This window comes from Oryzias melastigma, linkage group LG3 (genome assembly GCF_002922805.2).
Source record: "Oryzias melastigma strain HK-1 linkage group LG3, ASM292280v2, whole genome shotgun sequence".
NCBI lineage: Eukaryota > Metazoa > Chordata > Actinopteri > Beloniformes > Adrianichthyidae > Oryzias > Oryzias melastigma.
Window position 1 is genome coordinate 21683089 of NC_050514.1, and position 13074 is coordinate 21696162.

Below are 13074 nucleotides of genomic sequence, written 5' to 3' on the forward strand. Positions count from 1 at the left end.
ATGTGTCCTACATCTTCTGAAACAAACTAGTTAGATTACTTACACTCCGAAATGTTGTAGTGTATCAATTCTTTAAGTGAAGTGTCTTACGGTTGTTTTCTTTTAGATCAACAGCCCTTAAAGACATGATTCACTTGTTAGACCCTTTCAGATCATCTAGGACACCCAATTCAAAAATAAAAAAAAAATGTTTGTGTTTTTGACTGTTATTGTGGCATTTTTCCTTATGATTTGGCATATATAAAGAAGATTCAGCTTAAAACTGTATTTCTGAGTATGACTTTATTCACATTGTTGTGAATCAAGAGCATACAAAAAAGACTTTCAGAAAAGCTTGTTATGCATCCAGCTGTAGATGACTGGATCCATGTATGTCTTTTTTTCCCTCCTCTTTCTGGGTCAAAACTGTACAACTGGATAGGTCTGAAATTGCCAGACCACACCAGTAATTTAAAGTTGGGGCTGTAAGCTAGCGACTGATTGTGTAAACATTTTCACAAACATTGGAGGCAAATTTCTAATAAACTACTGCTGCTCTGCAGAAACTGTCCTAGAAAATGACAGTTTTTTTTATTTAGGCCAAAAACTACATAATCATAACTAAAAAACCACTGGGGAGGCTTTTAAAATGGATCAAAGGATGATCGGAGTGGAACTTTAAATGTGTTGATTTGTTTTTTTTCCCCACGTACATCTGGTGATCCCTCAGGTTAAAGATTGCTGATGAAGACCATAAGATTTAATGTAATTTTAATAAGATTTGATTTAGTGAAACAGTGGCTGACAGCATGCACCCTCCATGGGTTTAAAACTGTAAATATTTCCAGTCAGGAGCTTTTATATCACAGCACCACTATGAAAAGAACTGCATTAATTAACTTTTGATTTTTCAGGAGACTTTAATCATTAAGAATTGAGGGCGTTTCCTCTTTCCTTTCATGTTCTGGGTTGATTTTCATTTGGAGCCTTTATGTTATGTGAAGTTTTGTCCTTTGAATCTTCATATCATTCTCATTCTAAATTGAGACTGAACGTCTGGCTTTTGACCCCATCTGTGGTCCTAATTAAATCAATATGTTTGAAAATGGATAATTCCATAAATCTGTTTACCCTTCTTTCCTCAAACTCATCTGTGCCGTTGTTCTTTTTTATGCAGCGCTGCACAAAACAAATGCTTGCTCTTTGTGTTGCACCTCAGAGAACCACAGTGAATGTTAAACACGGCAGTTAAGCTCATGCAGTTGCAAGGTAAATTACTTTTTCCTTTCATTGTGTGTCCCCACCAGACAAAGACAAACTGGTAAATAAATCAGACAAATAATAACTCCTATTTTCACAGAGTTTGAACAGGATCCAACCTTTATATTGGAGGAAAAAGAAAACAAATTTCAACATTATTTACTTTCCGATTTAAAACGAGCCAAGATCTCTTACCTGTTTTCTTGTTGTAGAATACCTATTAGTCTTGCGTCCGTGCTGGCTTTCATCACAGTTTAGGATTACTCTTTTTTTTTTTACTTTCAAGTCAGCACAAGGTCAGACCTGTCAGTATGTCTCAGAACTGTTATCCCTTTGTAATCCCACTCGCCATAAGATCCTCAGACAGGGGCTTTCCATCTGCTCCAACCCTCCTGCTGAAAAAAGTGTTAAAAACTGTACAAGTTTTAAACTTTACTTTTACTCATCCAACTTATTTTGCAGTTATTTCACTCGTATCCTAGTTTTTTTTTTTTAGTTTAACTGTTCATTTATTTCTTGCTCCCCTTCTCTTTCTGATGGATCCCATTCAGTCAGAAACAAAAAATATATATATTTTTGTTAGAGAATCAAAATAAAAAAGGGGGATTAACCAGACATAAAAGGACACAGCCTAAAAAATGAAACTGTTTTACAGTTTTGAATCACAGGAAAAAAATACTTAATATCTTTGACTGGAAAAAAAGTTTGAACCTTTTCTTTAGAGGCTCGAGGGTGTACAAAGATAATGAAATCTTTCTTGACCATGTGCTGCTAAAACTTGCTTACTCTGAGTTTTTGTTTTACTCCACCCATCCTGTTGCAAGATGGACTAAAGCCATTTATGCTCTTAACTCTGCTGCAGGTTGCAGAGAGATACTCAATCTTCTTTTTGCCTCTGGAGAGTGAACAGCAATGTGTTTCTTAAACTTCTAGATTTTGTGGATTTGCTTCTGTTATATATATGTATCGCCATTGAAATTCAGGTGGCGGTTCTCACGATTCCATTTGAGCATGACAGAAGAGAAAAATGATATATAAGCTGAACTTAAAAACTGTTATTACAGAAACTAACGTTGACAATTCTTGTTGTGCCTTTTAATTTACAAGGTTTTAGAATAATGTCTGTTTTTTCCGCTACCAGCAATGTACTGAAATAGATGAGTATCTGCAGCTTTTGGCAAAATTACTGCCGGTTGTGGCCAAAGAAATGCAGTTTTCTTTCCAAGTTTGAGTTTTTCCTCCAATAACAGTAATTTAGTCTGTTTTCTTTATTTGAATCTGAAGTCAGACATTGTAAATAAAACCAAAGTAAAACCACAACCACAAACTTTCACTTTGGAAAGACTTATTTGTCTTGTTTATATTTCTCATAAAATATATTTTGCAAAGTTTAACACGGTTGTTCATTAAAATATGTCATAAAAATAAGAAAAACATTGAAATATTGTGTTGAACATGACAAAATTAATAGGTTTATTTATGAAACTTAATTTGTAGGTGCCCTGCCTATGTTCTCAAATTGTAAAATTATGAATCACAGTGTTCTTTCCTGTGTTTACATTAGAAATATAACCAAATTGGATCTGATAACTGATTTCTAACATTTTTCTGACAATGTTAGGTTAATGAAAAGGACAATCCAAATCCTAATCTGGAATTGATTGAGACGCAGGTGGATTTCTTACTTTTTGCTTGAGTTTGATTATTTCTTTAAAGTAAAAAAAATATTGGTTGCTTAATGTTTTGAGTGGATTTTTAAAGGTTTAAAAGATCAAGACAGTCTGGATTAGAAGTTACATGGCTCAGACTACATGAATTATGAAAGATTATTTGACTAAAACTAGGCCAAACATAAACTTAATTAAATATAAGCCAATGTGAAGCAGTATGCTCTGCTCAAAAAATAAAGGGAACATCTAAACAACTCGATGTAATTCTAAGTCAATCACACTTCTGTGTAATCAAACTGTCCAATCAGGAAGCAACACTGACTAACAATCAATTTGACATTTTCTTGTACAAGTGGTGGAAATAATAGACAAGCAGCGAGACAACTCCAATAAAGAAGTGGTTCTGCAAGTGATGACCACAGACAACTTCTCCATCCTTACTGTATGTTTTCTGCCTGATGTTTTGGTGATTGTTGAATGCTGACAATGTTATCACTCCAGCGGTACCATGAGACGGCATCTATAACCGACACAAGTGGCCCAGGTTGTGCAGCTCATCCAGGATGGCACATCAATGCGGGTTGTGGCAAGAAGTCTGTCAGAGTAGTTTTCAGAACATGGAGGTGGTACCAGGAGACAGACTAGTACATCAGGAGATGTGGAGGAGGGAAACAACCCTGCATCAGGACCACTACCTCCTCTGTGGATCACTTCCAGAACCCTGCAGAATGACCTCCACATGAGAGTGGTAGGAGGGCCTGGGGTCCACAGGTGGGAGTTGTTCTTACAGCCCAACATCAGGAAAGAAGTTTGGCATTTGCTAGATAAGACTAAAATTGGACAATATATGGATTTAAATTATGCAATTTAAATGCATAAATGATTAAATAAAAAAATATATTTTTTTCACTGTACAAGTTTAACTGAAAAAATGAAAAGCAAAAATTAAAAAAAGAAAGATAAAATGTTAATTTACAAAACCTAGTAAAATAAAATAAACAGATGTTGGCTTGGCTCATTTCTTGAAACTGAAATTCTCAAAACTTTACAGACAAATCTCCAAACTAACTTGTAGGCTACTTGTTCACAACAGAATCTCATTTCTCGTTGCTTTCGTACAATTTCAATTATCTTAATACATCTCTCAAGTGTGTCAGTGAACTTTGGAAGTGGTTTTGTACACATTAACACAGTAAACCCATGTTTAGTGCATTTTACAATTACTTAGATCTTAATGATCTAAACTGATTTGCCATTTCACAGTCTAATGCCCATTTTCTTCAAAACATGATTTCAGTGTGGGAGCCATCATATAAACAAACATTTGTTCAATTTTCAAAATTAAACTTGGTCTTGACCGACATGTAAACTGTTTTGGGAGAGATCTGATCATCTGCAGGTGATCCATGGGGATGTACTGAAGCATTTGGGTTATTTTGAGGAAATGACTTAGTGGATGTTAATGAGCTACGGTATCTGAGAAGGATCTATGCAGTTCTGATGGCACTGACTCTCTACCCAAGATAAGAATCGAATTCTGGAAAGCCTGTCTGATGAGTTTGGGGAAATAAATTAGCTTTGTCTAGTAAGATGAACTAAATGACCTTTTAGTTTTGAGAATGTCATTTCAGTACCAAGAAATGAGCCAAACTAATGGGAAAAAATGTGTCAACATATTCAGAAATCTAATTATAAAGGTTTTAATGTCAGAATAATTTGTTTTTTTATAAGTGATTTAATTTATGAACATTGGTGCAATCTAAAATATAGATAATAAAATTAAAAATGTGGTTTATAGTTGAAAGTTTTGCGCATGGCTTAGAGCATCTCTGGCGCCCTCTATCGTCCGACCAGAGCCGGTGAAAGCATGAAGCGTGTTATTCTCGTTTACAGGTCCAACAGGGGCTCCTCTCTCAAAATGTTCAACAACCATCTCCTGTAGGGACGGCCTCCTCCACCACCACCCCCATCCTACCCCACTTTAGCACGGGACCGCAGGGGGACGACTCGTTGGCAGTCCCGGCCCTCCTCCGGGGCTTCCTGAGCCGGTGTTTGATTGGATTAGAGTCGGCTTGCCTTTGCCCTCTAACCCCGCTGATGGTGGCTCGCTGCTTCCTGCTCTCTCCGCTCCGCTTCGCCGACTAACGCAGGCTGCCGACGCCGCTCAGCGAAGCAGCCCGCGCGGACACAGCTGACCGGGACAAGCCGCTGCTACGGCCCGAGACGAGCGGAGCGGGGAAGCGGTCAGACACACGGCCAGGCGGACGGGGAGAAGTCTCAGCCATGCGGAGGAAATCGAGGATAATGTTGTGTTTCGCGGTGCTGTGGGTGCTGGGGATTGCCTACTACTTCTATCCGGGAACAACGCTCAGTCGGAAGGTAGGATTTCCGTTCACCGACTGCTGCCGGTTCTTCCGGCGCCCGTGAGAGCGACACTTCGAGGACAAAGCTGATGTGATTTGGCGCCGCTGCCCTCGTCATGAGGGGGGGCTCCGGTTCGGTAAAGATTGTGATAAACGGCCTGCTAGTAGTATCAGTGGGCAGGCTGTGATTTTGGGGAGGAGTGGGGGGTGAACGGGGACCGTTGTTTGTGGCCGGTCGGCGTGTTCACACCTCCCGGTACGGCGGCGATCGCCTCGCCGTCAGTCCCGGTGAAAAACAGAGAGCGCGGTGACGCCGGGGGGAGTCAGCTGAGTCCCAGATGATGATGTGTGGACGATGGGAAGCGTGGAGGATGGTTTGGGAAATGAGGCTGCTGGCCTGGCTCTCAAGGCCGGCGGGGGGGTGGGTTTAGTCTGTGGAGCACGTCAGCACAAGCTGCCGCCGAGTAATGAGCAAAGAGCAGGAAGTGTGTGAAATAAAGCCGATTTAAAGCCCCCAATATCTGCCATGTCTCGTGGTTCCAGGCACACTTTCCTCACTTCTTTGGTCCTCAATAGATTCCACACAGTGACCCCCAAACAACTATTATATACATGCAGCTGTGAGGTGTATTCGAAAAATGACAATATTTCACTTTTTATTAGTAAACTAATAAAGTAAAGAATATTCTTTTTACTCTAACAAGAAGATTAACCACATTGTGTAGACTATAACCAGGTTGCTTGATAGCTGAAACCATTAAAATTAGGTAGATTGATCACTAAAGAATGGCATCAGGTGTTAAATATTCAATTAAAATGCATACATGATTGGCTTAAGAAAGACGTACTCTGTGATGTTTTATTAATCTTGATATATGCATGGATGTATGCACAGGAGTGGAATCTATGGATTCATGTGCAGGAGTGGTATATATGCATGGATGTTCAGTAGTAGGATATATGCATACATCTACAGGAGTGTGATATATGCATGCATGCATGTGCAGGAGTGGTATATATGGATTAATGTGCAGGAGTGGTATATATGCATGGATGTTCAGTAGTAGGATATATGCATACATCTGCAGGAGTGGGATATACTGTATGTACTTCGTTAAACAGTCAGATTTTTGCACCATGCAACCTTAGAGTGTCTTCTTATTTACTTGTACATCCTGGTGTATCTACCTGTAAGTTGCCGGGTCAGGTTGTCTGTTTGCTGTTCCTGCAGCTGTGTGTGAAGACCTGTGTCTTATCTTAGTCTATGTTTCATTGTTGTGTTTGCTTTGCACCGGCAGTCCCTTTTACTTTTCGGTATCTCTGCTTGTTGTGTTTGCATGTTTTTGTTGTGTACCGCATGAATTTTATCGAGCTATTCCGTCAACTCAAAGTGACAACAGCATCGTGAGAAACTTCTTCTGGAGCCGGATTGTTAGAGGTGTTAATAAGGATGCTGGAGAGCTCCTCACAAAGGCGTGTGCACAGAAGCAAAGCAACACCGCTTTGTTTGCATTGCACCTTTTGCACACTAAAGACGGCTATTAAAAAAAACCTGTTTAAAGTGTTGCAACTAAAGATAAAAGTCATCTGGAATGTTTTAGGTTTGGATAAAGCTGAGGGACCTTTAAGGTCATTGGGAAGCTGGATCTATCTGCGTGCAGCATAATAACTAAAAGCAGCCTAAAGTTGTTTGGCTCCACCGGAGGGACATTAAATCTGTTTTAAGCAGTGCTGTCATACTTCTACGTTTAGTTTGTTGTCACATCCTCCTTCAGTTTGAGGAGAGGAAGCATATAGACAAATTCCATTAACTGGATTTAGATGTTTCATAAGCACAACCCCCAAAATAGGAACTTATTACACCCATATTTTTAAACCTATCATAGTCATTTTCTTAAGTAATTCTCAGTTGATGAATTTTTTATCTCCTTTACAGTAAAGGTTGCATGTCCCAGAACCCCATTCGTCTTTCTCCCATGCATGCTGTTGTATTTCAACCGCTGACGGTGCGTTCAGGGAGCACACTTTTCACCAGGCCATCTGAAACGGGCACTTCTGAAGAGTTTGCAGGACAGTGCGTCTGCAGGAAAAAAGTTCCGCTGGCATCTCTGGCTCAGTCACACACTGATGCTTCTCTGGCTCCTCACTTCAAAGCACTCATCCAAGTGCATTTTCATTACTGCCGGCTGAGAAGTCCCCTCTATGGGGAGCTTGTATCTCTTGTCGGGGCAGCTTTTGAGTATTTGCTGTGCTTAGAATAAAGATCATTATTATTGTAGTTAAACAGAGCATTTTGTAGATCATGAATTATTTTTGTGACAACTTTATTCCTCTTTTTTTATTCAGCATACCTTAAGGCCACTGGACCTTATCTGCATCATCTTACCTCGTAAGCTGAGAGGATGTGTGTCTGTGCAAATTCTCACAGAATTACTATAATTTAGCATATTTTACATTTACGTGACATGATGGAAGTGTCAAACTGTTCTAAATAAGTTTCATTGAGTGACGCAGAGTGTGGATGTCCTCATTCTCCCATGCTTACTCTTTGTGAGACAGACACAATCTGTTTAAGAAGGTAATGTTGCTCACATGAGCCAGCTGCCTCACTAAAATGTCCTAATTTAAAAAAAGAGGAAAAGTTTTTCCTTGTGGAGAAGAAGGAAAAGGGAGTTTTTTTCTTCCTTTAGCTGTTTTCAGGAGCATTTCACTTTCAGCAGGTTGTGAAAAATGACAGACGAGATGAAAAGTGGCAGAAAGTCACATTTAAAGCTATTGAATACACAAATTAAGCTTTAAAATCCAACTTCTGAAAAGTGCAAAAAATGGCAAACCACCAACACATCCTGTAAAGTCGTTCCTAAACTCCCCCGTGTGCTCAATAGTCAAATATGCAGGTTAGCTGGAACCCAAAGGTGCAGGAGAGCCTTAAAAATCAGGAATTTTTGAGTGTTTTTTTTTTTGTGCCTTTTTGGAAACCATCCGCTTTTAGCCTGCAGAGTCTCTGCGACTTATTTATTTTCCAGACAAGAGAACTGACGGAGGAAAACTAAAGGAGAAAAGATCACGTGTGAATCAGCTCCGTGTGGATCCAAAACCTAGAAATGGAGGCGTGTTATCTGCAACTGTGGGCGTGCAGCCTCTACGATTCATCGATGCGGCCGTCTGTCATTACACCGCTCCAAATTCTGGCTTTAAACTTTTGAATTTTATTAAAAATGGTCAAAAGAGTGGAAAAAACGAGTTTTTTTATAAATCAGTCAGGCAGGGGGAGTTTGGAGTGAGATAATTCCTTGTCATGTGTTCCTCAAAGCATATCTGATGCATGTTAATCAAAATTTTGCTTTTTGATGCAGGTTTTTATACTTTTAGGTTCAACAGTTTGGCTTGAAAAAAAACCCTTTTTGTATAAAGTCCCTGTGCTAAAGCTGGTCAAAGATTTGTAGCAGAACATAGGGAAAATGTTTGACACTTTGAACATTGATCAGACTTTTTGAGACTTCCTGCAGTTGTGTACAACAGAGACACTTTTTTTTTTCTTTTTTCGACTCGCGGTTTTGAAACCACTCGAGGCTTCTGCAGCTCAATGTGTTTACAGTACCAAAATACAATGTAATGCTCCCGGCCCTCAGATCCATTATTGCTAAACTAAGTAAATGCAGTTCCTCAGAGCAAACACATGAATCAATGGGGCTCAAATGAAGCTGGGGGGAGAGATCTGTGATTCCTTTTTCAATGCGCAATTCTTGTTTGGATCATTGATTTTTGTGAATGCGGCTGGTAATGTGATGATTACAAACGCTCCACTTATTCAAGGAGTAATTTGAGAAGCTTAAGTCTTCTTTTTTGTTAGCATTTTCCTATTCTTTCTTGAACAAGAAATTAATAAAAAATGTAATGAACAGAAAAAAAATCCCTTTTTTCCAGCTTTATAGTGGATTGTGCAAAAGATTTGTTTTGACTCTGTGGATGATGAGAAGCTTTAAAAACTTAAATGAATTTTGAAAGTGTCCACACATTGATTAAATGATTTAAAATAATTTAAAAATGATCATAAAAAAGCATTCTATGGGGATTTATTTCGACTTATTTCTTCAGGCATACGTTTGGACACCCCTAAACCAGAACTTTGTTGAAGCAACATTTGTGTTAAACCGCATTTTCGCTTAAAAGTAAGTAAGTTAAGGAGGTTTTAACTATAGTTTTGTTATTTTTATGTGAATATTATTAGTTTTTCATGTGTTTTATTGATTTATTTATATATTTATAAATAATAATAAAGTGATGAGAATAAATTTGGTTTAACTTTCAGATTTTAAAAGTTTCTTGGGGTGATTGTGGTGCAGTGGTAGAGCGGTCGACCACTTACTGGTGGTTTGCAGGTTTGATACCTGTCTTGTCTGTCAATATGTTGAAATGTCAAGCAAGACACCGAACTTGTGTGTTTATGGATTAACTGGATTTGCGACTGAAAAGCACCTTGGGCCTTAAATGAGGTGGAAAAGTGCTACGATAAGTTGATGCTATTTACCATAAATTTTAAAGTAATCAACCGAGTGATTTTCACTTTGATACTACAATACTGATTCATCCATAAACTAAAAACTCCTTTAAAGTTATTTTCTACTGATCTTTTTTTCTCAATTCCCAGACAGAGAAACTTAATTTCTTCTAGTTTTAATGTAATAATTTATATGTTGGCAACATAAGCTCCACATTTTTACTGTTGAAATAATTATATTTCTAAAATAAAGTAAACTGATTAGATGATTTAAAGAATAAATCGGTTTTTCAATCCAATCGTGTTAAATTGTAGCGAACGTTGTGGTTGAAATCAAGTTTTTTCAGTAGTGTGGCTGTGATTCATTAACTAGTCTAACTGGTTGAAAGTTAAAACAAAAACTTTAAGCAACAACCTGCAGTTTTCCTTTGTTTTTCCCTGTCAAATACTTTCAGAAATGAGGGCAGAAGTACTGGAAAGTCCAGTCCTGGCAGCCTCCCTGAAACCTGACAGGGTTCTTCTGTTCCTTTGAATGCGCTTCCTGAAACGTGTCTTAGTCTCTCTTAATCCCACAGACACCCACACACAGCTCTACATGTTTTAGGAGTTTTCTGCTTTCGCATAAATGAAAATTTGTTGAGGTTTTACAGTAATCGGGCTAGGAAAATATCATTAGTTTTTCTTGTTAGAGAAAACTTTTCAAAATTCTGTACACATATTTAAGAAACTAAAAGTTTTTTTTTTTTTTTTTTATGAATTGATGTTAAATTTCAATTTACTACTAACGACCGAATCATATATATATATATCACCTATAGAGAAGATCTCAAGGATACTGTTTTTAACCGCCTGTCCAACATTAGGGCAGTTTTTCTTTCTAACTAATAGATCTCAAGTTATAAGTTATTATTTCAACATTTTCAATACAGAAGGCAGAATAGACATTTATTCATACCAATATTTTGTCTTTTATCAGCAAAATCAACACAATAAGGTTGTGTAAATATCCCAAAAAGATGTTTAGTTGCTGTTACTGTGGCAGAATGTGAGTCTGAGTAAATTAATGAATTTCTTTTGCCTGTTCTAATCTAGATTATGTTTCTTTAAAAAGATAGTTTTCTTCTCTGCCAGATGAAGAGCGTTTATTGAAAGGTTAAAAGAGAAAAAGATGGTCATTGTTCATGGGAGTCTGGAGGAGCTGCAGCCTTTCAAAGAGCTCTTTCTTAGGTTGAGATTGATTTTAAAAGCACTTCCCTTCAGGTTTAATTCATCAATCGGAGTCCAAACATGATAGCTCTTTCAGTGCAAGGTGAGGTTTTTAGCAGCAATCTGAGCTCCGATTATCAGGCTAAATTTTCAAATATCGACCTGATAAGAAGAACAGGTGGTTAAGGGTTTTGCCTTTTGCCCTTTCTGTGGCAAGGACATTCAAATGTGGAGCATTTTATATGCAAATGCAGCAGCCATCCATGAAGCTCTGATGGTTTCTGCTCTCTTTGCCATAAAAATACCTCAAAACGCAGCAGATATTTGCCATTCAATCCGAGCGTCTATCAGGGTTTAACAGCACAGACGTCTAAAGCCCTCTGTTTTCATCTGTGACATTTTTAGACGGGATGTCGCTTACTTTGTTTTATTTTTTTATTTTAAAGCTGCTCCATCTGCTCTGTTTTTAGCGCTTGGTTACAGCCGACTTTCAAATAAAAAAGAAGAACAGGGTGGTGGTGCCTGTTAACGTAGATTCCATCCACCCACCTGTTTCTTATGCCGACACATTTCCAGCAGATGGGTGATTCATCTGTTACGGTTGGTTCACAGAACCCTCATTCTTGTTTTGTGTCCCCCAATAAACCGCTAAAGGTTTACATATAAAACATGTGTTTTTGTAACATGTGAAAAAGTTATCATAACAGATTACTAAGTGCCTTTTTTGGTATTTTAAGATTTTGTCTCTTTTTGGGTAGAGTCCTTGCACTTCAATGTATCTATAATATCTATATTATGTCCTGAAAAAAGCCTTTTTGTTAGTTTTTAATGTAGAAAGTCATATCTTATAAACTAAAATTTTATCTTTGTTCAGTTTGTATAACTTTAAAACAAAGGTTGGATACCACTTGATAAAAAAAAGAACTGTAATCAAACACCTTCTTCAAATTGCCGTGTTTTCTGGCCCTAGTGTTGCTGCAATGTTCAGGTGATGGAGTTTTAATGAGCACCTGTAAGGGCAGTGCTGCACCCCGCGGAGGAACACACAGAACAGATATTTCCAGTCTCTCCACCGACACCATGCTGCTGCACAGTTCTTATTTGGGGTGTGTTGTTTTTTGTGAAAGTTACTTGTAAGGTGTTGTTTGGAAGAAACGTGCATAACAAGACCATTAGAATAATAATTATTTAGTCTTACCACAAGTTATTATCTTAGAACAGGGGTCTGCAACCTTCAACATTTAAAGAGACGATTTCTCACCAACCACAACTCAGCTGGAGCCACAAAAAGTCTTACAAAAATAAGATACTTCTTTGAATTTATGTTATTTTGACTATTTTGATAAATATTAATCAATTGTTTTTGTGCATGAATAAAACATAAATTTACAAGATTTTTTTACTGATATAAAATAGATTACAACTTTTGACATGACTTCCTTTCAAAATAAAAGACAGGATCAGTTGTATCCGGTAGTTTAATGTCAGTAGTAATAAAAAAAAAGACTATATACAGTGTATTTTATAGTTTTTGGTGGAAATTTATAAACTTAGCAAAGTAGAAATAATTCAGAGCTTATTAGTGACCCAAACTGTGATTTTTTTAACCATATGGTACAGTTAAAACCCCTTAAACGGTCCACTTTATAATCTGGCGTGTGTGAATCCTGATTGTGCTTGCTGACCTCAAGTTTGGTGGCGTGAAGGGCTCTGTCTAAATGTTTTAGTAAGACTACGACGCTGTTACGCTGTCTTAAATTTGAGAAAAAAAGGCATACTTTCACGAGAAAAAATCATACAAGTCATAAATTCACAAGAAAAAGTCATACATTTATGAAAAAAGTCCCACATTTATGAAAAAAGTCATAAATTTACTAGAAAATAGTCATAAATATACAAGAAAAAAGTTGAAAACTTGCAAAATAAATGTGTAAATTTATTTTAAAAAGTCCTGAATTTTTGAGAAAAAAAAGTTGTAAATTTGTGAGAAAAAAGTCCTAAATTAACAAGAAAAAAGTAATCGATCAGAGAAAAGGACTAAAGTTATCTATTTACCCAAGCCGTGCTTGAAGGTGAAACACACAGAGCATCATGT

At 37.6% G+C, this 13074-nt stretch overlaps 1 protein-coding gene across 2 annotated transcripts in view; it reads left to right on the top strand.

Moving 5' to 3' along the window:
* Nucleotides 1-4740: 4740 nt before the first annotated feature.
* galnt2 (UDP-N-acetyl-alpha-D-galactosamine:polypeptide N-acetylgalactosaminyltransferase 2) overlaps nucleotides 4741-13074 on the top strand; it is a 48199-nt gene continuing 39865 nt past the window's right edge. Inside the window, exon 1 of one of the 2 annotated variants that reach the window (XM_024295836.2) lies at nucleotides 4741-5288. In XM_024295836.2, the coding sequence (XP_024151604.1) occupies nucleotides 5193-5288 (96 nt within the window). In that variant the 5' untranslated portion in view covers nucleotides 4741-5192. The remainder of the gene's footprint in view (nucleotides 5289-13074) is intronic. The other variant, XM_024295837.2, reaches the window with a different exon arrangement.